The 24800-nt window shown below is 49.1% G+C and overlaps 2 protein-coding genes across 6 annotated transcripts in view; one reads left to right on the top strand and one right to left on the bottom strand.

The window, feature by feature from the left end:
* LOC127473636 (rho GTPase-activating protein 7-like) overlaps nucleotides 1–8800 on the top strand; it is a 54277-nt gene extending 45477 nt beyond the window's left edge. For all 4 annotated transcript variants that reach the window (XM_051793497.1, XM_051793500.1, XM_051793499.1 and 1 more), the window contains exons 6-13: nucleotides 383–553; nucleotides 1241–1400; nucleotides 2804–3002; nucleotides 3882–4101; nucleotides 5809–5923; nucleotides 6358–7528; nucleotides 8218–8295; nucleotides 8687–8800. In XM_051793497.1, the coding sequence (XP_051649457.1) occupies nucleotides 383–553; nucleotides 1241–1400; nucleotides 2804–3002; nucleotides 3882–4101; nucleotides 5809–5923; nucleotides 6358–6375 (883 nt within the window). In that variant the 3' untranslated portion in view covers nucleotides 6376–7528; nucleotides 8218–8295; nucleotides 8687–8800. The remainder of the gene's footprint in view (nucleotides 1–382; nucleotides 554–1240; nucleotides 1401–2803; nucleotides 3003–3881; nucleotides 4102–5808; nucleotides 5924–6357; nucleotides 7529–8217; nucleotides 8296–8686) is intronic.
* RARS1 (arginyl-tRNA synthetase 1) lies at nucleotides 8656–24483 on the bottom strand. 2 transcript variants are annotated; one of them, XM_051793502.1, is made up of 16 exons: nucleotides 24376–24483; nucleotides 22789–22888; nucleotides 19484–19618; nucleotides 18766–18954; nucleotides 15938–16049; nucleotides 14799–14899; nucleotides 14207–14328; nucleotides 13760–13880; nucleotides 13320–13449; nucleotides 13019–13123; nucleotides 11941–12119; nucleotides 11490–11599; nucleotides 10730–10835; nucleotides 9977–10149; nucleotides 9149–9396; nucleotides 8656–8803 (listed from the first exon to the last, which is right to left on the bottom strand). In XM_051793502.1, the coding sequence occupies exons 4-16, from the start codon at nucleotides 18916–18918 to the stop codon at nucleotides 8694–8696; spliced, it is 1770 nt and encodes a 589-aa protein (XP_051649462.1). In that variant the 5' UTR covers nucleotides 18919–18954; nucleotides 19484–19618; nucleotides 22789–22888; nucleotides 24376–24483; the 3' UTR covers nucleotides 8656–8693. The 2 variants fall into 2 exon arrangements, with proteins under 2 accessions (XP_051649462.1, XP_051649461.1); XM_051793501.1 differs by lacking the exon at nucleotides 22789–22888 and having other exon boundaries at nucleotides 24376–24473.
* Nucleotides 24484–24800: the final 317 nt, after the last annotated feature.

Here is a 24800-nt window from a genome sequence, read left to right on the forward strand (position 1 = left end):
AATGTAACTGCTTTGCCAGAACAAAGTATTCTCAAGTCTGTTCTAGGCAGCAGGGTCTGCACTGCTGGTGCCAGGTGCCACCAGTCCATAGTTACTCTGGTGACAACATCTGTCCTCTACTGAAAGCAGGACACTCATGATCTCCATGAGCACGCAGACATTTGGAATCAGGCCTTACTGCCAGCTTGCTGTATTTCTTAGAGAAAGAGCTGGTATTACCAGAGGACCTCCTGGATGGGAAGTACCTTGTATGAGTGCAGCTAACCATGTGGTGTTTGGCAGCTGCAGGTCATTTAGAGCCTTAGGTGCTTCACAGCTGCAGACAGAAAACTAATGGGGATGATGGGGATGATCCTAAGCTTGAGCAATGTTTATCCCACAGGCACAGGAAGCAACACTGGTCTGTGGAAGAGAGTGTGAACTTGGAAAGCCTTTCCATGCAGAGTGATGGCCAGTCTGCTGCCCAGCTGGCCCGGACACAAAAGCTGGCACTGTTGAAACTCACTGCTTTAATGGACAGATATTCCCCTTCCAGCAGGCAGGGCTGGAACTGGTAAGTCGTCTAATGTTAAAGCAACCTGTGCTGGAAAGAGAGGATTTGCTGTAAGCAGGTGAATTCCCTTGTCTGTCTAGATTACACGTGAGGAATTTCATCCCATTAAATCTCCAGCAGCCTCTTTCCATGGCTCCAGGGTTTCCTCTGCTGTGGGGCTGCACGTGGGCTCCTCCCTAGTGGTCGTGCTGTTACTGATTTTAAAACACGTTGTAGTTTCTCTTTAAATTTGCCTGTTTTCAAGGTTTTGTCAGAGGTGCTTCACAGGGATTGCAGGACCTGAGGTGAGAGCTGGCTGGGCTGAGAATGCAGCTCTTCAGTCTCTGAACTAAAACAGTGGTGAAGTCACACACCTAAATGGCTTAGAAACATCAGTCAGCATCTTGTGATAGGGAGCTGGTGCTTGAACACAGAAAGAAGTGAAAAAAGCTTGCAGTGCCCTAAAGGGATGGGATTTATTTCCCATGAGAATGCTTTTTAAAGCTAATTTCTGTAAGGAAATGAGGAAGTCATTCCTGTAATCGCCTTGACTGATTTTCTCTCTCTGATGGTGCTGTGTGTGCAGGTCTGTGGCAGAATTTGGGTTGTGACAAGGTACACAACTAAATGCTTTCCCATGCACATAAAGCAGCAGGCAGAGTGTGCTGGGGACCGAATATGTTGCATATCCTGGTTTTTTCTTTCCAGGACCATACCAAAGTTCATTAAAAAACCAAAAGCCTCTGACTACAAGGACAAAAACGTGTTTGGGGTTCCTTTACTCCTGAACGTGCAGCGAACAAGCCACCCACTGCCCAACGGGATCCTGCAAGCCCTGGACTACCTGAGAAGCCACTTTCTTGACCAGGTATGAACTCAAGGCAGCCCAGAGAAGCTCTAGACCATGAATGGATCTGCTCCAGGGAACCAGACTCTGCTTTCCCTCTTTTCTGAAGGACTTTCTTGCCCCCCGAGGCTCTGAACAGGCAGACAGGTGTAGGTGTGAGCCTGAGAGGAAATAGCAGTGCTGGGAATTCCTGCTGGGAATGCCTTTAGTCCTGTATTGTGTTTTTGTGCCTTTCCTCACTGAAGCCCTCTGCAGCTGGTGCAGGCAGCCAGGCTGCCTTTGCCTGGGGAGGTGTCATGTCTCTGCTCCCTAAGGAGGTAAATCTGCCAGACAATGTCATTGTTCCCTCTGCTCTGTGGTTGCTGGTAGTGCCAGAGCTAATGTGAAAATTAACCTTGTTTCAGCTGAAATGTACCACTAAGCAGAGAGAAAATGTATTACAGCAGTGCCTGTAACATCTTTTTCTGGATCTCAGCTCCGTATTTATCCCCTAAGTGGAGGTGGCAGTGGGAGTGTGTGCTGAATATGGTATTTTCACAGGATAGCTGCATGGGAGACCCTGGGACATGAGACACATCAGTTAAAGAAAGGACTTTTTTCTTTTCCTGTGCTTTGCCACTGTCTAGGTGTGTAATATCGTGCCAAAGTACAAAAGTGTGTGTGGTGAGGTGACAAAGTCTGTGAGGTGACAGTTTCAAGTGTGTTTCGTTTTGAGGTCGTGGTACCCATTTGGTTAACATAAATAAACCAGATAATGTAAATACTGTCTCAGTGGCACAAAGCAAAACTGTCAGCAGAAACTGTGTTGGGATCGAGTCCATGGGAAACTTCTAAATCTTGGTTTTGCTTGAAACCTGATTGACGATTACATTAAAATAAATTATATTAAATTAATAATTTAATTATTATATTAAATTATAATAAAAATAAAATCATAATTTCTCTCAGGATGGCAACTGCCCTGCCTGTGGATGGATTAGATGTATCAGATGTGTTAAACCTGAGCCTTGTGGATCTCAGAGTCAGTTTGTTTGTTCCAGCACAGGCATGGATGTGTGTTTGTGTTTGGATGGACACATATTGTTGTATATGAAACTTGCAGTTGACATGTGTGAACACAGCCTACCCAAGCAAACGGACAGATGTCAATAGCAGTGATTGTAAAAGTCAAAAAGAGTAATTTTGCATTAAATAAAAAGAAAACAAACATGACAATTGGCATGTTCTGGTTCTGTGGGCATCAGGCATGGTTTGTCCTGGGAGGAATGTCTGTGCTACTTCTAATTATACAAAAGTATTTTGGTGTTAGGTCCCACTGTCAGAGGGTCTTTGTTATCAAAGGAATGTGAAGCATCAATTTTTTGTCAGAATTTAGATGCCTGACGAGTCCTCTCTTTGTCTCCAATATTTTCTTTTACCCACAGGTTGGCCTGTTCCGAAAATCTGGTGTTAAATCCAGGATCCTGTCTTTAAGAGAAATGAATGAAACCAACCCAAACAACGTCTGCTACGAAGGGCAGTCAGCATTTGACGTGGCAGACATGGTGAAGCAGTATTTCCGAGACCTCCCCGAGCCCATATTTACCAGCAGGCTCTGTGAATCCTTCCTCCACATCTACCAATGTAGGTAACAAAGGATACAGTTTTCCAATGCCTTGGATATCTTGATATTCAGCTGTTCAAGGCAGTGGCCAGACTCAGACTAGGACCAGGTCCCCTTGTAGTCAGAGGAGACAGGTCAGGCAGGACATTTCTGAAAAGATGAGTTAATTGTGGACTTCAATGCTTCCCATCTGCATCCTATGGGCCAGCTATTTCTGTTCCTTGAAGGGTGAGTGTAATAACATGCTGCAGCAGCTCCCTTAAACTGCATTTTTAAACAGTCATTTCTTTATGTGAAACAAAGAACTAATCTGTTCCCCTTGTTCGAGGTATGACAGAGCTCCTTGTGCAAGAAGTCCTGTTATATTGATGACATCTCTTTATTAGGGTGCCCAAGCACAGCTGCTGTGAAACAGCCTCTTTGCCAGGAAATGCCTGCAGCTTTCTGCCTGTGCTCTCGCTGTTACTGTCCTTGAGACTCAGCCCAAAAAAGGAGGAAACATGAAGCTGAAATCTCACATTTGATACAGTTTAAACAGGTTCCATCTCCAGTACTTTGCCCTCAAGGAATTCACTTTCAAAAAGCAGCTGCGCTGGGGAAGGAACTTGCTGAAGGGACTAATGATGGTCTTGTTTTTGAGAGAAGGTTTAGGAAGGCAAAGTGTGAGATTTCTGAGGGGTTTTGCAGCCTAAATAATGTGACCTTTTTTGACATAAGTTAACAGGCTGCTGCTATCCTGTACATTCAGGGTTCCAAGCAGGGTGCTGAGCTTGTAGGTTCATCCATTTCCCTGTCCCTAACTCACAGGAGACAAGGAAAGGCCATCACATCAAATGTACCATTTCTCTTACTGCCTCTGCAAGCCACGTGTGATTTTCATCATTTTTTTCTGTTTCCAGACGTGCCAAAGGATCAGCAGCTCCAGGCTGTCCAGGCTGCCATTCTCCTTCTCCCAGAGGAAAACCGAGAAGCTCTGAAAATCCTCCTGTTCTTCCTGCGAGACGTGGTCGCTTTTGTCGAGGAAAACCAGATGACCCCAACCAACATTGCTGTCTGTCTGGCACCTTCTTTGTTTCACCTCAACACCCTGAGGCGAGACAGTTCCTCCTCCTCCACTAGGTATTGACACCTTGATGCTGGCACTGCTGCTGTCCACAGTCTCTTTTGCTGGAGAATGCTTTCTTTAGCTGGCCTGGGGTCAGCATCTGCTTTTGAGGGGGAAATAGTGTGTGTGTGTGTCTTGGGGTTTGCCTTAAATCTGGTTGCTCAGGTGCAGCAGGAGCAGCACATGGAGAGATCCAGCCACTCACTGCCCAGTGCAGTGGTGAGGCACCTCTGCTGTTCTCCTCACCAGCCTGTGTGTGTCCCTCACCACTGCTGTATTCCCTGTGCTTGTGCACGGGTCCAGCTGCCCAGGAACCAGCTCGTGGCTTTAAAGTGGTGCTGGCCTTTGGAAATGTGCTCCTGCACTGGCAACCTGAGCCCAGGTGCAGCTTCAAGGCCCTGCAGGTACCTGGCAGATTGTAGCAGCTACTGGCACTGGTTCTGCTGGGTGATAAGGGGATCATTCCTGCCAAATCGAGCCACAGGGATTCTGTAAATTTATCTTAAAAAGTAAAAGTATCTGGGTTGCATAACATCCCCTGTTTGTACGTGCAGGGAGGAAGGTGCCCTTGGGCCAAAGTAGACAAATAATCTCTGAGAGCATTCATGCCTTATCTGGCCTCCTGAGGCAGGGCTGTTCTCTTTGCTCTGTGCTCCAGAGTTATGGACAGGCACGTGCAAGGGCAGGGATGCACAGCTGACTGGGATGGAAGCGTTGTGCACCCATCACTTGGGGATCTATAGGTGAGGAGTAGCCCCAAAGCAGAAGCTGTCAGATGTGCTGTTGGCATCTTACAGGCTCTGGACAGCAGAGGGGAGGGGAAACAAAACACTAAGGGTTTTCTCCTGAGTGGCACAAGACATCTGAAAATGCCTGGGGCCATCCCTGTGCTGAGCCAGCACACGGCAAGGGAGCTGTGGGGACACTGAGAGGGCAGCTGGGGATGTGATGGAGTGGCAGCAGCAGCAGGTCCTGCTGGATTGCTCTGGTGTTGGAGCTCCTGGGAGTCTCACTCTGAGAGTTGTACCTCTTTGGTTTACATCAACATTACTCTGGAAATGCTAGGACCAAAAATAGAGATGGAGTTTTCTCTTTGTTGTCAGTGTTTAGAGGCCAGGATGCTTTGAAGCTTTAGCTCTGCTATAGCTGTGCATTAATGCCTCGGTGCAGGGCTCCAACTTCAAAGGGGATGAGCTGACAGGTCTGACTCTGAGGAGCAGCACTGAGGATTATTATCTTCCACTCAATTTTCAAGTTGTTTGGCAGGAATGCACGTAGCTAAAAGTTTCAGAAGCCAGGATTAATGGTGTCATATCATGAATATGAATTAAAAGAGGGGACTGTTTCCAAAACGTGTTTGGCGTGGTTTGGGCCAAAGGATTTAAAAGGTTCTACATGGGCTTTGCAGGTATCCAAGGGGCTTGATATATGAAGTCTACACACAAATCAGTTTGGGGTCATTGCTGTCCTTGACCAAGTGTGTGATGACGTGCTTGGGGAATAAAATCCTTCACTTGCCTTTCTTGGGCATCCATTATTACTGGTCAGTGGTACCCTGGACACTTCTGGGATGTGCTGAGAGGGAGCTCTATCTGTGCACCTCTCTGCAGGAACGTGACACGGGTACATGGCACACAGGGGCCGTTCAGGGCAGTGTGTTCTGTGTGTGGTTCCCAGCACCTCGCTCACTCACCCTTCCTTTCACCTTCCCCTTCCCACAGATCCAGTCAGAGGAAGTGCAGCCTCGGGAAGCCAGACCAGAGGGAGCTGAGTGAGAACCTGGCAGCAACGCAGGGCTTGGCCCACATGATCATGGAGTGCAACAGGCTCTTCCAGGTACGTCACTCACCGGGCAAAGCAAAAGCCCTGGGGTGGGTGGGCTGCTCGGAGCAGCAGCTGTGCCATTGCCCCTCAGAGGTCCCTGCCAGCCCAGCTGCTGCTCTGAGCCTGTGACATGTGTGAGTCCTGCTGGTGCCACCAAAGAGAAAATCAGTGTCATTGCAGGTTTACTGCAACTATTTGTAAGGGCTCCTCCATTCCCCCATCCATCCCCCAAAACAACGAGGGTTTGACTCCTTGGGCTTGGGGCCAGCTCAGAGAGCACCTGTGGGGCAGAGGCTGCTGTGTGCCCTGGCAGAGAGGCCCTGGCCATCCCTTCTTGGGGAGTGGGTTGAAGTTGAGGTTTTGCTGCTGGGGCCTGGCCAGAGCAACAGCCATACCTGTGCCTGGCCACGGACCCCAGTAATCTGAACCTGGACCCTGTCCCACAGACTGACTTCCCAGCTTGACCATGGCCTCTTTGCCCATCGTTATGGACTTGCCTGGTGATCGCTGGACTGTGGCTGACCCTGGTTGCTGTCCCTGGACCTGATCCTGACCTCCCTTGCCAACTCACCTTCCTGGCTCTACCTCGGACCTCATCACCGTGGATGTGTCTGATGATCTGGATTTTTGGCTGACCCTGGCTGCCATGTCTGGCCTGGCAGAGGCACTGTGGGACTGGGCAGCTGCCCTACCAGCCCTGTTATCCCACCTGACACCTGGTCCCTTTCCCTCAGGGGTGCCATCGGCCCTTGGTGCACCTCGACAGTCAGCTCAGACCTCCTTGTGCTCTGCTCCAGCACCTTGTCTGGGCAGGGGCCACTGTCCCCTGGCTCCCCTGAACTGTCTGACACATGGCCCTGCCCCAGGGCTCCTCCAGCACTGACTCCCACAACCAGTCCCTGCCTTCTGAGTGACACTCCTCCCCAGAGTAGGGGGTGCTCTGCATGGCATCAGTCTCCAACCTGGACAGGACTCCTCAGTGACCCCATCCACCCCCAGCCCAACCACAGGTCCCTATTTCCTCAGAAGTGGCCTGAATCCCTCTACCCATCCCCAAGGGCACCACTGGGGTGCCCTGACACCTGCTGGCTGTCCTGACACCTCCTGGCCGTCCTGTACCCCATGGTCAGCATGGTCAGGCTGCACAGCACCCTGAGCTACCCTTGGACACACATTCATCCCACACACCCTGCTACAACCAGGGTGCTTCTCCAGCAGCATTGCTGACTCCAGCCCTGGGCTGCGAGGGTGCCCCTCGCCCAGGGTGCTGGGCTCCTGCTGCTGTGCCCCCTGCCCTGCCAGGGGAGGCATTTGGAGAAGGCTGTCCCCCTTCTGGGCAGGGCAGCCTCTGCTGTGCCCCTGGAATACACACTCCAACTGCTCCGGACCCAGACCTGGACTCTGGGCACTGTGGCCATTGCTCGACTGTGGCTGATGCTGCTCCCACCACTGAACCTGACCCTGCCTGGCCTGGCCTCACCCCTGTGAGCAGGACCCATCACCACTGCCATCCTCAGGCCTGCCCAGCACCTCCCACAGGTAGGGCAGGATGGGGTCCTGGCACTGCCCAGCCCTGGGAGGAGGGAGTGCACGGCCCTGGCAGGGCTGTGGGTGCAGGTGAGTGCACAGAGGGGGTCAGGGAGTACAGTGCATGGTCTGGGCAGCTGGTGAGGCCCCCAGCACGTGTGGCTGTCACCAGCAGGGTGGGTTTGAGGGCACTGTGGTTTCGTTTGGTTGGTTGGTTTCATTTTGGTTTTAGTTTTTTGTTTGTTTGTTTGTTGGTGTTTGATGTCTGGGGGCCAGCCGTCGGGAGAGTGTGTTTGCACAGGGCTGTACTTGCTGAAGCCCCAGCTGGTGCCCACCACATGAGGAGCTGGGCACTGACCAGCTGTGATAGCCCATCCCTCCCCCAGCTGTCTGTACGGGGAAGAACCTGGGATATCAGATAGACACACATCTCTTGTATCTACATAGATCTATACAGATATATGTAGATATATACACACACACATGCATATGTTAGTGAGCACCTCTATCAGTGCAGCAAAGCTGCGTTTCTGTGCTGCTTTAGGAGTCTGAAGGCCTTTTTAGGAGGCCCACAGCACAGCCTCCAACAAATCCCAAGGCAAAGGCAGGAGCTGTGGCTCCTAGCAATTCCCCAAGATCAGCACGCACCCTGCAAAGAGGTTTGCCAGCTCCGTAGGGATTCAAAACATTGCTCCTGAGGGGAAAGGCATTTCCCTTGTGTTTTCCTCTGAGGGAATGTAGTTAACTGATCTTTTCCCTTGGGCTTCCTGCTCCTCCAGGTAAAACTGCTCTCTGCCTGCCTGCAGCACCAAGATGACACCAAAGGCCGGGTGACCTGCTCATACCTGGCAAATAAGGTAAAGAGGATGGAAAGTCACCACAGTAAGGTTGCCTCTGGGAGTGAGGGAGGCTGCATGTGGCTGGAGGGTTTCCTGGAGGTACCCTTGGGTGTTTGGAGTTCATGGGCTTTGGATCCTGCACCGGGAATTGCTCTGAGCTGTGCCCACAGCCCTCTTCTGCCTCTGTGCCTGTGACTGCTGAAGCCACACTCCTTTTTTCTCCTTTTCCTTCCTCCCTCCCCGCATCCTTTCTTTCCTTCTTCCCTTACTTCCTCCTTGCTTTTCATTCCTCTCTTCCTTTCTCTCCTAAGGGGGTGCTGCTCCCCCAGAGCACCTTCCCTTACCACAACTCCATCCCAACAGACACAGACAACTCCAGTTGTTCAGTCCCTTTATTGTCGTTCCACAGGGCACAGCTACATCCTCTGGACAGGCTTGATCCCCAGGATGTCGAATCCCTTGGCCATGACGGCGGCAGTGGCTTCGCACAGGAGCAGCCTCCACATGTTCACCTTCACGATCTGGCCTGGAAAACACCAACAGAGGAGCTGGAGCAGCTGCTCAGAACAACCAATGGTGCCTTCCCCTCTGCCCACAGCCTGGCCCTGGACTGGCACACTGAGCCCCTCCTGCTCTCCCTGAGCCAGGCAGACTGACCAGCCCTCGTGTTTCCAGATGCCTGGCTGCTCCCAACTCTATTCAACCTTCCTGCTCACAGGCAGATGACAACATGGGCTGTCCTTCCATACAGACCCTTGTTCTGCAGCAGCAGGTAGTGTGACAACAGCCTTCCCAGCACAGGGGAACACCCTGCAGTGTCTGTACTATGACAAGTGGCAGGCACACGCAGCACCCCACGGCCAACACTCACCACTCTGCCTGTCCTTCTCCACGCAGTAGCAGTTGTCGTAGAACTCGGTGAAGGTGGTGGCCAGCTCATACAGGTAGTCACAGAGTGTGTGCAACAACAGGTCCTCCAGGATCTTCTGCAGGATCTCAGGGAACCTCAGGATGCACTTGCCCAGTTTCCACTCCTTCTCATGGTCAAGGATTAGCACCTCCTCCTTGGCTGCCTTCCGCAGCATCTGCTCGTCAATGTTGGCCAGGCGAGCGATAGCCCTGGAATGATCCAGAACAGGGGATGCTTGGTGGGGTTCCCACTGCTCAGCCTGCCTGGGGCCAGCCTGGTCAAGGCCTGTCCCAGGACTGATGTCCAGTCCTGGGTGACCAGGCCAAAGAGATCAATCAGCCTTGGGGACACAGGGGGAGGCCCTGCCCTCAAGGTGATCCAGGAGGGCACTGCACAAGAACAGGGATGGATGGGCTCTGGGCACCCACATCAGCAAGGACACATGATGCTGCCAAGCAAACCAGGGCTCAGGGTGCCAGAAAAACTGTGGGGTATGGCAATGCCTGAGCTGAGCAGCTGCTGGAGCACAGGTTCACCCTTTTCCAACCACCCAAATTCTCTGATTACCAGAAACTCCTGCAGCTCCCTCCCTGGGATGTGTGTCACACAGAGGAGCCATTTCAGGTGGCAGAGCACACACCATTTGCAGTGACAAATAAAATCTTGCCTGTGGTGCACACCAGTGTAGCTGCCTTCTCTAACCAACCTCCACCAGCACTGATGCGACCATCACTCCTCTGCCCACACGTGCAGAGCATCAGCACCAACTCCCCCTGCTCCCTCACCCACCTGATCCGTGTGAAGGCATACAGCAGATAGGCAGCTGTGTTCCCTCGGTCATCCAGCATCTTGTCGAAGGAGAACACGTAATCATTTAGTCTGTTGTGGGACAGATCTGCGTATTTAATGCATCCAAAAGCCACTGATGTCTGGGCAGCTTTCAGCTCTTCTGCTGTGAGGACCTGGTGCAAATTCAAAGCAGATCACAGTCAAGAGGAAGGACACTACGCTGCCCTAATGAACCAGAACATGCAGCCCTGGCCACCCAGCAGGGCTCAAGAGGAAAGCCCAGGCTGCTGAGGGGATTTTACCCACGTGGTACTCAGTTCACACACACCTCTCCACTTCAGGGCACCAGACAACCCCACATTCACATCTCACTTCTCTTGCAATCAACTGCACTGCAGCCCTGCCCAGGCTAAGGCTGACTCCCTTTTCTGACAGCCCACAAGACCTCTGAGCCCTACAGTGTCCCACCTGTCAGGTGTGATGTTCATACTGTACTCCTGCTTCTTGTTATGTACACATAACAAACACCTGGTCCTCCAACCCTTACAGAGCATTTTGGACAGTCCAAACTTTATATTCTTCCATCACCTCCTGCATCCTGGGGGAGTCACAGCTGTTGCCAGCACACAGGGGAGACCTGACAGTTCCTGCAGGCCCAGCTCTCCTGCCAGGCCCAGCTCTCTGCTCCCACCCCCAGGAAGCTCTGCAGTACTCAGCAGTTCCCAGGAAAGATAAGCAATCTGTCACAAGTACCTTGTCCCGCTCCTTGTCTTTCAGCTTGTCCATAGCTCGTTTCAGCCCTTCTTCCAGCAGGTCTATGAGACGCACTGTATCCCCTGAACGAGTTTTGAACTTCTTCCTGAAAACACACAGACAAAATGACCACCTGCATAAGAGGCACAACACTTCCACCCTCTGCCTAGGGCACCCCAGGCAGATCTAGGACATGCACCAGAGTCTCTTGCAGGGATTTCCACTGCTCACACCTTATGGCTTAGTAAAAAAGCACATGGCAGATCTCTTTGTATTGAAGAAATTGCCATCACACAGACAGCTACAAAACAGAGAACACCCACGGGGTGCTGACCAGGAAGGCTCCCACAGTCAGAACTGTCCCAACACCAAATATCAGGCAGGATACAATACCGGTGCCAGCCTTTTCCCAACTTATGTTATGAAGAAGGTAGAAAGTAATGGCAATTGTGGCCTTTACCATTGCCATCTCCCAGTATTCACATCAGCTTCCACCAGCCAATCCCAGTGCCCCTCCCCAAATGCCAGGCAGCAGAAGCCAGGTCCAAGAGGGAATGTGACCACAGCACCAGTGGATCAAGGACAATGACAGGCAACAAAATGACACAGTTATGGAAAACAGCATGGGATGAGGTGCTTTCTTCTGGGTTTTTTTTTGGCATGTCACATACTTGTCAACAAACAAGAGCAAGTCTCCTGCATTCACTCAAACATCCTCTCCAAGGCAAATACAGAGGCAAAACTGCACCCAAGCACTTACTTGTCTTCTCCCAGCACCACTCCAAACGCGGCATGGGCCACTCTGGTCACTTTGGGGTCATACCAGCCAATCATCTGTCCAGCTGCAAACACTGTTTGTAAATGCACAGACTGCAAGGAATAAACACCAAAAAACGGTTCTCAGCCCACTCCTCCAGGTAGAGTTTTCTTCCCTGCTTTATCTCATTCACAACAACGCTCTCGCTACGAGACGTAAAATTTTTCAAGCTCCACAGAGAAATTCCCCATCAGAAAGTTCAACCTTCTGAAGAGTTTTCCTGGCTTACAGAAGCTTACAGATGGTGAATTCCCATCACTGCACAGGTAAGGGGTAGATATACCAACAACACTAAAGACCCTGTGGTGTTCTACCTGCGTTACTGCTGCATCCAGCACTTAACACACTTTGTGATGAGCTGCACCAGCAGTGAGAGCAGAACTGGGGAACTCACCTGTCCACTGTCCACTACGTAGATAAGGATGTCACCCTTCTCTTCACACAGCCTGTGTTTAAGAGCAGCCAAGTCTGACGTGTCATATGTGTAACCTCCGTCTGATTTCATGATTGTCAGCGGCACAGGGAAACCCGGGACAAACATGATCTTCCGCCCGTCATCAACCTGGACAAACCCTGCAAAAGCAAAGGAAAACATGTCTTGTATCACAGTAGGGAGGCTTGTGGGCCAGCAGAAACACTTCCCTGATGCTACCAGCATGAAAAGGCCATACACTCACATGATCAAATAATTAACGGCTCAAAATACGAAAAAACCTACATGGAACTCCCTTGTCAACCAAGTCACATTCCGTACAGCACTTCCAGAACTACACACAAGGAAGCAGATCTGTACAGAGGTGGCCTTACCAGAAGGGATCTAATTTAAAAACTCCCAACACTGGCATCCAGATCCCCCTGCCCAGCCACAAACCCAGCATCACAAGGTATGACATTAAAGGCAACAGTATAGAGATGCAATGAGGACCTAGCACCAAGTCTTTCAGAGGTAAGACTAGTCAGAACACTTCAGACAGTGACACTCAAGAACTGCTGAATCCAGACAGGAACACATAAAACCAGAGACTTCTCATGCTGCATTTGGCTTCTTGCCAGTTTCAAAGTCAACATGATCCAAAAATCCCACTGTCTTCACAGAGATTTCTCAAAGTTCCCACACAGTCACAACACTAAGACCAGGAAGTCTGTCCTGTATTGCTCCCTGACTGTTTATTCAGAATACAATAAATTCCAGTAGTACCTCATGCTATTGCCTACAAATATCACAAACTGATTTTGATGTCAGTAAGAAAGATTCAAGCTTTCTGGAGTGAAACAGAAGAATTAATTCTGCTAATGCAAAAAGAAGGAAAAGCCACAAAAGTTCCACACTTAGGAAATGTGGCCAAGAGAAAAAGCAAAGGTGGGGAACATGCAACTTGAAAAGCATCAGCCCTAAGTCTCACTAAGTAGGAGTGAGGTTACCACACATCCTCACAGCTGCAGAAATTCTGACCTGAGACCAAAAGCCTCACCTTTATCTTCGAATTCTTTGACGATGTCTTTCATCATCTCGTGGTAGAACGATTCCCCTCTCTCTGTGAGTGTGATGTCCAAACACTTGTAGATTTTCTGGAATTCTTGAGGAGGGAAACAGAACAAAATACTTCCATTAAAGGCACACAAAGTGGTAACCACTGGCTTTTTACTTTAAGCTTCTCGTAGCAGTGTGGCAGTGATTTTCAACAGAAAACAGGAGCATGGTCTCAGACATAAAGGTGAGGAAAGCCCCGTTGTTCTACTGCTGAGACACGTTTCTGGACCTGGCAAAGTCACCTTTGCGTGACACGTCACAGATGAGCTCCCAGGCCTTGATGAAGTCGGGGTTTTTGCTCTGCAGCAGCACCACACATTGGTAGGCACGTTTCTTAAACTCCTCCTCTGTGTCAAACCTCCTCTTGGATTCCTGCAGTGAAACACAGGTGGAAAAGCACTGCCTTCTCCCCTGAAACCAGCTGCCATTCATAGCAGCCCCTCCAAGCATGCTCATCCCAAAAGACAGAGAGGTTGCAAGCTTACAAAGCCCTCTGATCATGCCCCATACAGACAACTCAGTACCAGATACCACAATTCATTACCCTGTGGGAGGCTACTGCAATAATCTATTAACAGTGATTCGATTCTTTTGTTTCTCCAAAATACTCTGCAATCTGTAAAGTTCCTCCATCTGCTTTTGAGATGTTGACATAAATATCACACTTATTTGCTACAAATACCTTGTAAAAAGCTTGGAGGTCCCCAATGGGAGGAGAAACAGTTAAGTAATCCGGAAATTTGTCTTGGAGGTGAGCAATGAGCATTCCAAACTGGGTGCCCCAATCTCCTAAATGGTTTAACCTTGAAGGAATTGAAGAGCACAATAATGATTTTTTAAACATATGCTCTAAGATACACACATTTAAAAAATATATATGCCAAAAGAAGGAACACACATAATACCAGAAACCCAAACCAGTCAAGCTCCCCCAATTTCACTGCAATGAAGCTGCTGCCCCCCTTGATTTCTTACACTGCTACACTTGCTCAGTTTAGTGTCTTTCTACACATAACAGGTTATTTGCCATGTGCTTATAAACAAAGACCAACACAGGCCAAAGCACAGAGACAGGTACTGCACAAACTCAGCCAAACCAAGCCCACCACAGCCAAAAATCACCTCTCACCTCAGAACGTCATAACCTGCGAACTCGAACAGTCGGGACATGCTCTCCCCGATGATGGTCGACCTCAGGTGGCCAACATGCATCTCCTTGGCAATGTTAGGGGATGAAAAGTCCACCACCACCTTGGACACAAAGGAACACATGAATAAAAGGCAGTGGCCATTTCCACACCTCTTGTGTTTAATCTGGGTGTTGCTGAGGGGGAGCGGGGGGAACAGGGCTCACCTCTGCTGACCCTCACACTCTTTTGCTGCCAGCAGCACACACAGCAGAGAGGGCCCAGAGGGGACATCAGAGCAGGCTTCCAGCCTGGGGCTTTGCTGCAGCCCAGCTCAGGGTCAGGGATCACTCCCAGACTGACCTGGGCACACCACCTGCCCCACGGAGCCGAGCCCCGTCCCTCACCCCCCAGAGACCACACCATGTACACACAGCCTACCCATGAGCCCTATGCCACATCCCACTTACTCTGCTCTAACAACCTGCTGACATGGACATCTGCTCAGCACAGCATTGCAGGGGTGAGTTTCAAAGCTACCTGCAGTCCAGCATGTTTCACCTATAGCAGGTGCCTGTGTGCTCACTGCTGTACCTTTTTCCTTTTGCCAATGGCTGGTGGTTGAACTCCATTCATCAATAAACTGCTCAGCTGCTTCGACACAAAATCCTTTCTCAAGTGGACATTGATAAAACCTTTAGAGGAGAAAACCAATCATCAGTGCTGGGGCTGCAGAAATGCCTCAAACTACTTTTTGTTTCCTTTGCCCTTGGATTTCTGTTTCCTCAAGCACAAAAGCATATGAAGTCAGCTTGACAGAACAAAACACTTTTCAGCCACAGGACAACAAAGCTGTCACTAGAAGACAATTTCTGTTCCCAGATTAGAAGAGTCTGATTCACATCACTACAGCCTTTACTGCAGGAGTCAGATGCTCAAGCTACACCACTGACATAACTCCTTTTCGTGCACTGTCTCTCAAAGGTGAACTTATAAAAACAATTTTTTACAAGGAAATAAATAATTTGGTTTCCAGAATGCAAAACCAGATCCTGCTCTGTCTCCTTTTTTTAAAATTAATATCCTAAACCATACAGTTTCACCTGGGATAATCCATGCTTGTGGGATGACACTGCTTTACTTCTGCTTCACAGAGCCAATCAACAAATTTATGCCCAAGCACCAGAAGGGCTGTGCCATGGGATTTTTGTGTTTATGCTGAAGCCCTAAGGAATATGAGCCCTTGTATTTCTTCTTGGGTCTTAAGATACATGATAAGGGATAAAACAGATGCAGCAATTAATAACCTCCATGCTGCTCCAGCCTCTCAGTGCTGAGAGGTCAAGGTCTCCTTACCATGCAAGGAACAGCAAGAAGGGTATATCAGTTCTTGCTGTGATTTCATGACTGTGGCCTGATACCCAGCACTGGTATTCAAAGGGGAAAAGCTGGTCCTTTAAGCATTAGTGGAAAAATTGCTAATTAAGGGGGTCAGGATCATACTTGTCAGTTCTAATACAGAGGTAGATTTCTGCTGCTGCACAAGTCTGAGGGCTACAAAGCTCACCAAGACAGAAGCAGCTAATTCACCCTGCAGTTTTAAATTCAAACTGCAGTTTCAAATCACAAAACTGCAGTTGAGTTGAACTCAGCTCAGCTTCCCTGTTAACCATCCAGTATAAAAATGCCCTTTCTGCTTTAAAACCTACTGTATAACATGAAACTAATCTCACCAGGACCAGCAATTTCGACCTTCTCAATGCACTCATTGGCAGGAATGTTTTTTGCTATTTTGTCGGCGATTTCTCGTGGGATAACCTTCTGTTCCTTGGTTTTGAGCAGTATCTGAAACACAACAAGAAGATCAAGTAAAATTCAATCCTCCAAAACATTCTACAGAGTGGAACAGAAATGCAGATACTGTGGCACTCCCACTGTGAGGAACTCAAAATTTACATACAATGACTGCTTTAGAACAGTTTGTGTTGGAGGGACCTTCAAAGATCATTTAGTCCAACTCCCAAATTTCCCTGTCCATTCCCAAAGCATCTTCTCACATAGCTTTTTGCAAATCTTACAAAAATACCCTTTAGGAGGATTCTGTGAGCTAGTTCAACCAATCCCTTGCAAAACACTACATTCACACTGGATAAAATTACCACAACTGTTTGTTTCTGAGCAGGTGATTTTCTGCTATTACTGTGATGTGTTTGAAAACTCATCACCTTGCTCCCATCAAGGCCACGAAGATCAAGTACCTCTTTGTCAACTCAGAATTTGCTTGTATTTGCTAACTTGCAGTCTGCTGCAAAATGTATTTCTACTAAAGTTTTCAGCTTCCTGTTTAACCTGTCATAACAGGATCCTTATAGAATGGTAAAGGCTTAGAATGGGCAAGAAAAGTAAACCTCCTTTATGCCTTTAATACTACTCAAAGTAGCAGGAAAAATAAATGCAAAACCAGATTATGGGCATGTTATACCAGATAAGAGGCGTGTTATCTGAACCATTCCAGAATTGGTTACCATACTCCATTGACTCTAAGGAGCAGAGGGAGGTCCTGGCTGAAACCCCAGGCATTAATATGCTGATGAGCTCCCAGGAAAACAATAGGCATTTGTGAGGGCCCTTTCCACATCAGTGCCTTGCAGGGAGAGGCTGCTGCCTGGCACGTCCCAGTGCTGCCCCAGTCAGGGCACTTCCCGCTCCTCTGGCAGTCCCAGTGATCCTGGCTCTGTGCAGGGGACACCCTGGGGAGACCTGCCCCACAGCCAAGCCCCTAAAAGTTAGGCTGACAGGAAGTACATAACCTGCTGCTGTCATGCCCTGGCTCCGCTGTGCTGACACACTCTCAGACTGCTGCCTGGGTGAGCACTGCCAAGCTCCAGCCCACTATGCAGGGAACAAACTCCACAGCCAAGCCCAGCACTAGGAACCCTTATTCACCAGCACAGCTGACAACCTGGAACTCGAAACCCTGGCTTGGGGGGGCCCGTTCAGACACCGAGTTATGTGAACAACGTCGGCGCTGGGAAGCCGGGACCGCTCGAGAATCCCAACCGCGACTTAATTGGGGTAACGCAGCGGTCAGAAAAGTGGCAACGCTCTGAATCCCGTGTCAGTGCAGTCACCCAGGGGGCTCAGCCCTGCCACAATATGCTAATGAGAGCAGGGGAAGGCACACGTATTCGTGAGGGCTGTTTCCGCCCTGGCACTCCCGGCCAGGCGCCTGCTGGCTGGCACGTATGGCCAGTCACGCTCAGCGTGCCCGGACAACGGGCACGGCAGCTGCCCGTGGAGACCTGGGGGAGCACAATTCCACACATGGCAGTGCAAGCTCCCTGTCAAAACTGCCAGTCTAGTGCATTCATAGAGGTGAACTGACAGCAGAACATGTGAAAAAAAGAAAAAAAGTTGTCTCTGTTGAGATTGCCAAATAAAAGATCTGCAGTTACAAAGAGTCTGTTTAGAGGCTCAAAGGCACCAATGCATTCAAAGTTTGGGTGCTTGCTTTCTCCCACACCTCCTGGTTTTACTTCAGCCCAGGCACAGCCAACTGCTGAAGTATCTCTTGTTCTATCTGGGTCCTCTTTGGTCAAATATCTTCCACAAAGTAGCAATACCATAGTTTCCTAAGTAACTGCTGATACCAGCCAGGCTAAAAAAAAAAACACTCCTTCCTTTGCACAAACTAAACAGGGGGTTTGTAAAGTGGAACCATCCTTACGGCTGCCTGAAAACCTCCAACATCAGAACATCGTAACAAAACCCCCATGTTTCCTGCCTTTTGCTAATTTAAAATAAAATAGCAGATTTTACTTTAAAATTAAATAAAACCTACAGATGTAGGGATGCCCACATAGCCTCCACTTAGCAAATGCTTGGATAACAACAGCCAATGAGACAGGAATGAGAGCATGAAAAGTGTGTGGAATAGTGCACTTCAAAAGGTCGGAAAGAGTATTAGTCACAGAACTGAAAATTTAGGAACACAACAACAATCAGCACCCACAAAACACTCACAACAGGAGGTGTGAGCAGCGAGGGGAACCTGCAGTCCCAAGGGATGGGGCACCTGTTTGTCACCTGCCCTCTGAGAAGGGAGTATGTGCAAATGTGTGTGGGGACATCACACTTTCCTGGCACTAGGGAAGAGCATGCAGAGATATGTAGGTGTTTCTCAACATTTCGTAACTCCCCAGAATTGTGATTTATTGTTTTGCTGGTTTTAGTTCCAAACATACAGCTCACTAATTGGTAGATAATTGCACATCATTAGTAAATCAATGCAGCACTTGAATCGTGATTGGATTTAGATCCCACGAACTGAGCATTTTCCTGTGTTACACATTAACTCTCTCATAACAGTCATCTAAACTTTAAAGGTCAACTCTGTAAAGGCCAATGCTTCCCCCAAAATGCCATTAGACACACACTCAATTCTCAGCCCAGACACCTACAACAAGTCCAGGATTGCAACTTTCACTGTGCTGTCTGTCACTTAGCTTCCAACAGACAACATCCCCATTTTTCCTTTTTTGTTAAGATTGTTTACATTTACCTGTGATATGGCCATGGCACTGTTACACTGGTAATCCCCAAATTTGGGCTGCTGACTTGGTGTCACCACCAGTGGAGGGTTTTCTAACTCTGGGTAGGCAGCCTGAATAGCAGCTCCAAAGATCTCCTGAAGACAGCTGTTGATATTAATCATGCTTTTTACTGTTTTACTTCTTTCCTCCTGAAGGCTCTGAAAAAAAAAAAGCCACCAAAAAAACAACAGGATCCAGAAGGCCAAATTCACAACATCTGAGGAACTGTTACATCCCACTTTTCTCCTTGGCTGCCTGGCAAAGCACAGCTGACAGATCTGGCTGACACCTCTAGGCACAGGAGCAACACGTACAACATAAAAATCAGGTGATTCTCCTGTTGAACCTCCCAGCACAAACCTTTCCCTGAATGCAGGGCTGCATTACTTTTCACACTTTTGTCAGTGATCCTGAGACACACCTTAGCTTGGCCACCCAGTGCATGACTGGCCAAAATGTGACAGTGTGGGCTTGCTGACCTACTGACACGTTTCATAAGGTAGCTTTCTGTTTAAGGAACCAAAAAATATCTGATGTGTCCCCAGTTAAGGTGTCAGAATGCAGAGTGAGCACACTGTCACACATCACTAGCTGTAACAAACTGGCATCACTAATTTAGCTTGCCTTAATTAGAACAAAAAAACCCCACATGCTGCTGCAAGAATTCTTTGTTCTTTATTCCCTTACCTTCTGAAGGAAATTTAACCGATACTTGAGCTTTGCGTTTTCGTCTCGCAGCCCTTCCAAACTGGGGGACACTCCCAGGCACCCAAAGTTCTTCAGATGCTCAATTTCTGCAGTCAACAACTTGATCTCGTTTTCCTGGAAAGCAAATTGAATTGTCACACAGCAATTCCTGGAGAGGGGGCAGGAGGTGATGAGCTACAAGATCTATTTTGCCTCTCATAAAGGTAACAGCAACGACGTGGAAGTTGAATAATTCCAAACAATTACTGTGTAAAGGTTGTTTCTATTTGTATCAAAACCAGGGATTCTGGAATGTTCTTTAAAAAAGGCAGTCAGAAGGCAATCTCACTGATATCAGGACAAAAGTGCAAGAAAGACAACAGGTCATGCTAATAAAGGAACACCCCAAAATAACCACTTCCTGTAGCTTTTTTAATCTAATAAAGATGTCAAATGACCTGACTCAAAATTCCCTAAAGCCTCCTTCAGCCAGTTTCACCATCTCACAGTTTTTCTTCCAGAGGAGGAAACCACAATCACTCACAACTCCAGCAAGCTCAAACCCCACCTGGAGGCAGGAATTCCGGGAAGTACAGCCTGCTGCTGCACAGGGGCATTTCTGCAGTGTGCACTCACTTCCACCCAGACACAAAACCTTTCCTTCCCTGCCTTCAGTGTGGCTTCTCCCTTCAAACTGACACAAGGCATTCAGGAGCAATCAGGAATTTCAGGTAAACCTCTGTGATCCAAATAAACAAACTTCCTTGTGTCCCTCCAGACTTCACAGCCTGGACTCATGGTTGGAAGCAACTGCAAGGAGCAGGAATTTTCCTCACCCCACTCCCTAAAGAAACCAAATAGCTGAAATTTCACCCCTGTTGTCCATCTCTTGTTCTCCTCTGTAACAAGTTCTGTGCCCTGAGCCACAAACCTGGCTCACACACCAGGAGCCTGGAGGCTCCTGGAGATTTAAGGCAGTCAATGCTTCTATGGAAGGAGAGGCAGCAAGCACTGCTCACCCTGGCTCCCAGCCCCTCAGCTCCCCCATCCAGGCTCTTCTCTGCCAGAACTTCCACAGCAGGATGCAGCTCAGGCTATTATTGTAGTCAAACAGGCCACCAAACCTTATCAAAAAGGGCTCATTTACTTTGTTGTTCTTGAAACAAACAGAATATTTAATTAGGAAAAAAAACTGGGCCATTGAATCTTCTGGTCCTGTATGTCCACCTGAACAACAGCTCCCAGAAATGCTGCTGTAACTAACTGCAGATGCTCCAAAACCTAAGCTGAGGCAAAATAATCTTAAGATTGGCCTATTTGTGGGCCAAGCTGAAAATCAGTACTTTTTAGGTCACTCTTCAGCTGTGCTTCAGTTTATGGCACACTTCTTTTACAGCCTTAAGGTCTCCTCTGCTACAGGAGAACGGGATGCTGCTTCCTGCAGTTCAGATGTGAAAAAATAGGACTCTGAGGAAAAAAAAACTTTATAAAATCCTCTAGCTTGGCTTTTAGATAACCAAAATCATTGAACAGCTGCACCTTAACTCACTTCAAATAGTTCATTTCAGCTCTAGCAAGCCAAAGTATGTGCCCCGACTGATTTTCTCTCATGTACATCCACCAACCTCCCCCCATACAACCAACAGCAAATAGACTGGTTTATTTCAAGTTTTTCTTCCTGGCCTGAACCTGGTAGCATTTCATATAACTTACACACCCCTTTGAAAAATCTTCTGAACTTCAAGTTTAAAATAGCACAAGAGAGAATTCATTGTGTTTTCACAGCTGAGTCACTGTAAGTTTCAGTGACCAATATTGCAACAAACTGACTTAAAAGAACATTAGAGCAGTGAAATGCATATCTCATTCCCTCAACCCTAGAATGTGCTTTAAAGAAAAGCACAAAGGCAGCTTCTACTCTTAACACATTATCTGTAAATTCTGTGTCCACAGTACTGTCTTTTCTCTAGCAAAGTCACCAGCTTCAGGACAGGCTACCAAGACCCCAAGGAGAGTTCTGCATCGAGGGCAAACCTTGTCCAGACCCAGAAAATCACATTCTGCTTTTGAAACTAAAATCACTGCATATCCAAGACAAGCAGCAGCTCACACATACTCCTCCTGCATTAAATGATTCCTCCAAAGCTGTAACCACCAAGATGTTTCAGTACCAGCTTTTCAGAACAGGAATTTGATCTGGATTTTCCTCCATCATCACCAACACCTCTGGCTACCCAAGGGAAGACGTGTAGGAGGTGAGACAACCAGTATCCTACTGGAGCTTCTTTCCATACTGTTAGTCTGTGAGCAAGGATGAGGAAAGAGGTTTATCCACATGCACAGCCAGAACCCAAAACTAGGATTCTCAGGAATCACCAACCCCTGGGGCAGACACCTGGCCCAAACAGCTTTTCCCACCCAGACACAGGGTGACAATTAGTATCCTAATTTGGCCAGGAGGTAAAAACCTCTAAAACAATGTCACAGCTCAGCAAGTCTCATCTAGTTCTTTACCATTACTGCACCAAAGCAGCAGAGACACCTGGAGGCATTCGGGCTGGCCCCATTTCAGGTTTGACCAAGCCCATTTGTCACCCCAGACTATCACATCTGCCTATCACATGTAGTGCTCCTCTTCTTCAGAAAGTTTCAGCAGCAGTCCTTATGTTACCTGAGTGAGAATTGAGAGCAGAAGGTTTCACCATGGTGGCCCAGCTGCCTACCCCAGTGTTGCTGCTGCCATTTCAGGCCCCCTTTTTATGCTCATCAACAGCTAATACAGATGATGAAGTTTTCATTCAAAACAACCCAGCAGAAAAGCCTGAACTCAGCAATGCTTACGCTGGATTCCAGAATGGATGGGGTTGGGATCCCAATAAATGATGATCCTCGTGAGTCCCTTCCAACTTGAGATATGCTATGATTCTGCAACCCCCACAGAATCCATAACCATGTTGCTGAGCTCACCTGGAACAAGGTCTTTAGATATTCACATCATAAATGCCCCCTATCCCTGCATCTCGTGATAAAGCTAATTCTCTAGGAAATCACCTGTGAACACTAGATGTTATGGAAGGGGTATTATAAATTCTACATTCTTCCTGAAAAACAAACTACAGCTAACCCTTGTAACTCCTCTCTCATGGTACCATCCAAGCGAGGAAGGGAGACAACACCAACACTCCTCTGATCTACAAGATGTGTGACTGAGAAAAGGAAGGAAAAAGCTACTGTTCAGGTCATAAAGTGTCACCCCCTGGTTTATTCTACCTGCACTATCACAACTTGTCAGTAAAGGGTCATACCTGATGACCACCTCATGAGAAGCTGCAGGAATTACATGAGGCCATGCTGACATCTCCAAGGGCTCTTTGGTCAGCTGAGTACTAGAAATCTTCCCCTCACCTGTGAATACAAAAAAACTACAGCTTTTTCAATAGGACCAAAATCACCCTCACCTTTTCCCTTAGCACATAAGACCATCTTCCAAAGATCCCACTGAATTAACAAGAAACTTGCAAAGGCTTCTGTCTCTGGGCTTTAATGTGACAGAACTTTTCTCCATCGTGTTTAAAAGAAAAAAAAAGGGGGGTGAAAATGGCCTGAGAGAGCATGAGAAAGGGAGCAGAACATCTCTCTTCTTGCCTCCTGATCAGTTTTGTGTCTATTCCTACTTTGCCAAGCCCTGCTCAGCCGGCTCGGTGCAATAACTCAGCACACACTTCTTGCTCCTGGTTGGGTTATTTTCCTGAAGAGCTAATGACTCCTGCAGGCTGGCTCACCACAGGCTCCAGGGCTTGCTGCAGCTGGCACAGGGAGCTGTGGAGAAAGGTGTCAGGTAGGCTGAGGCTCAGTAATTCCACATGGCCTCCTTCAGCCTCCTGGAGTTAGAGCTGAACACTGTTCCCCTGCTTTCCTTCAGTGACTGGAATTTGTTTAAGGACTAAAGACCAGACTGCAGTGTTGGCAAAGGGAGAACACCTTTACCAGAATATCCAAGATGTGCTTCCTCTCCCAGCAGCAACAAACAAGAAAGGGAAAAACAGAGGCAAAGAGGAGTTGCAGAGATTCAGCAGCCAGATTTATTATCTCGGTGCTTTATGGCAGTGCTTGTCTTATGTTTGTAAGCAAAAAACACACTGGAAAGTTGCTTAAGAACACACAAGTACGGCAGGCAAAAACCTAAAGCCAAATGTCCAGAACCTCAGTCAGATCCTCCTGGGGCAACATATGAGAAGTCAACCTGTGGAGTCAAAGCTTTCCTGAAGTTGCCTCTGTCCTCGACTGTCAATACTGATCACTCACCAAGGCAGACCTGGCAGTCTGACTTATCTCTTGTTATTGTTATTGTCACTGAAAAGGGAGACGGTTGTCACCACCTCTTCCCAACCCTGAGCACCTCATGGCTGCCACAACCCAGCTGGAGAAGACCAGGGCTGCCATAGGCACACCCGCTCTCCATCCAACAGGTGCTCTGGGAGCGCACCCCCGGAGCTGCCCTGGGCTCCCGGGACACGCTCCTGGCCCTGGACCCTCCTGGAGCGGGTGGTCCCAGCGCGGCCGGGCACAGAACCGGGAACCGGGACACCCAGCACCGCTCCGCCCGCTCCCGATGACTCCTGGGGAGACTTTTTGCAGAAGTTTATCACGAGCACACAGCGTCAGGCCCGAGGCAGTGCTGTAACGCTGCTCTTTGCCCCGGCACCCAGGGGAGCGGCCGAGGAGGCGCCTCAGCCCTGCCCGCCCTCCCCTCACACACCGACCCGCGCCCCGGACGGTGCCGGGGGAGCGCCCTCGGGGCTCACCCGCCCCCTGCGCCCCGCGGCTCTCCCGTGCCGTGCCAGGCTCCCCCGGGTTATCCCGGGCTGTTCCCGGGCTGTCCCGCCCCGTACCTGCCGCGCCAGCCGGGCCGCGCTCTGCGCCACGCGCGCCTCCATCCTCGGGCGGCCGGAACCGGGAGCGGCGCCGCGGGAAGCGGAAAGAGGAGGGACGGCGGAGGCAGCGCCCCCGGGCGGCGGGGAGGACCGCGCCCATCCATCGGGAATGCCGCCCGGGGAACTGCGGCCCGGCTCCCCGAGCCTGCGGTGCACAACCGGGGAGAGCTTGTGCGGGAAGGGAGAAGGAAAGGGAAGGGAGAAGGGAGAAGGGAAGGGAGAAGGGAAGGGAGAAGGGAGAAGGGAAGGGAGAAGGGAAGGGAGAAGGGAAGGGAGAAGGGAAGGGAGAAGGGAAGGGAGAAGGGAAGGGAGAAGGGAAGGGAGAAGGGAAGGGAGAAGGGAAGGGAGAAGGGAAGGGAGAAGGGAAGGGAGAAGGGAAGGGA

The sequence above is a fragment of the Manacus candei genome, unplaced genomic scaffold (assembly GCF_025592945.1).
Source record: "Manacus candei isolate 608988 ecotype Guabito, Panama unplaced genomic scaffold, ASM2559294v1 h1tg000037l, whole genome shotgun sequence".
NCBI lineage: Eukaryota > Metazoa > Chordata > Aves > Passeriformes > Pipridae > Manacus > Manacus candei.

Bases quoted from the DNA above. Each gene is read 5' to 3' on its own strand.
- RARS1 (XM_051793501.1), bottom strand. From the start codon at position 24,420: ATGGAGGCGCGCGTGGCGCAGAGCGCGGCCCGGCTGGCGCGGCAG. The intron at 13,124-13,319 runs GTGACTTTGCCA...TCCCTCCTCAAG, and splicing joins CTGTGACGTGTCACGCAAAG to AATTCCAGAAAATCTACAAG. The intron at 11,600-11,940 runs GTGAGTTCCCCA...TATTCCTTGCAG, and splicing joins ACGTAGTGGACAGTGGACAG to TCTGTGCATTTACAAACAGT.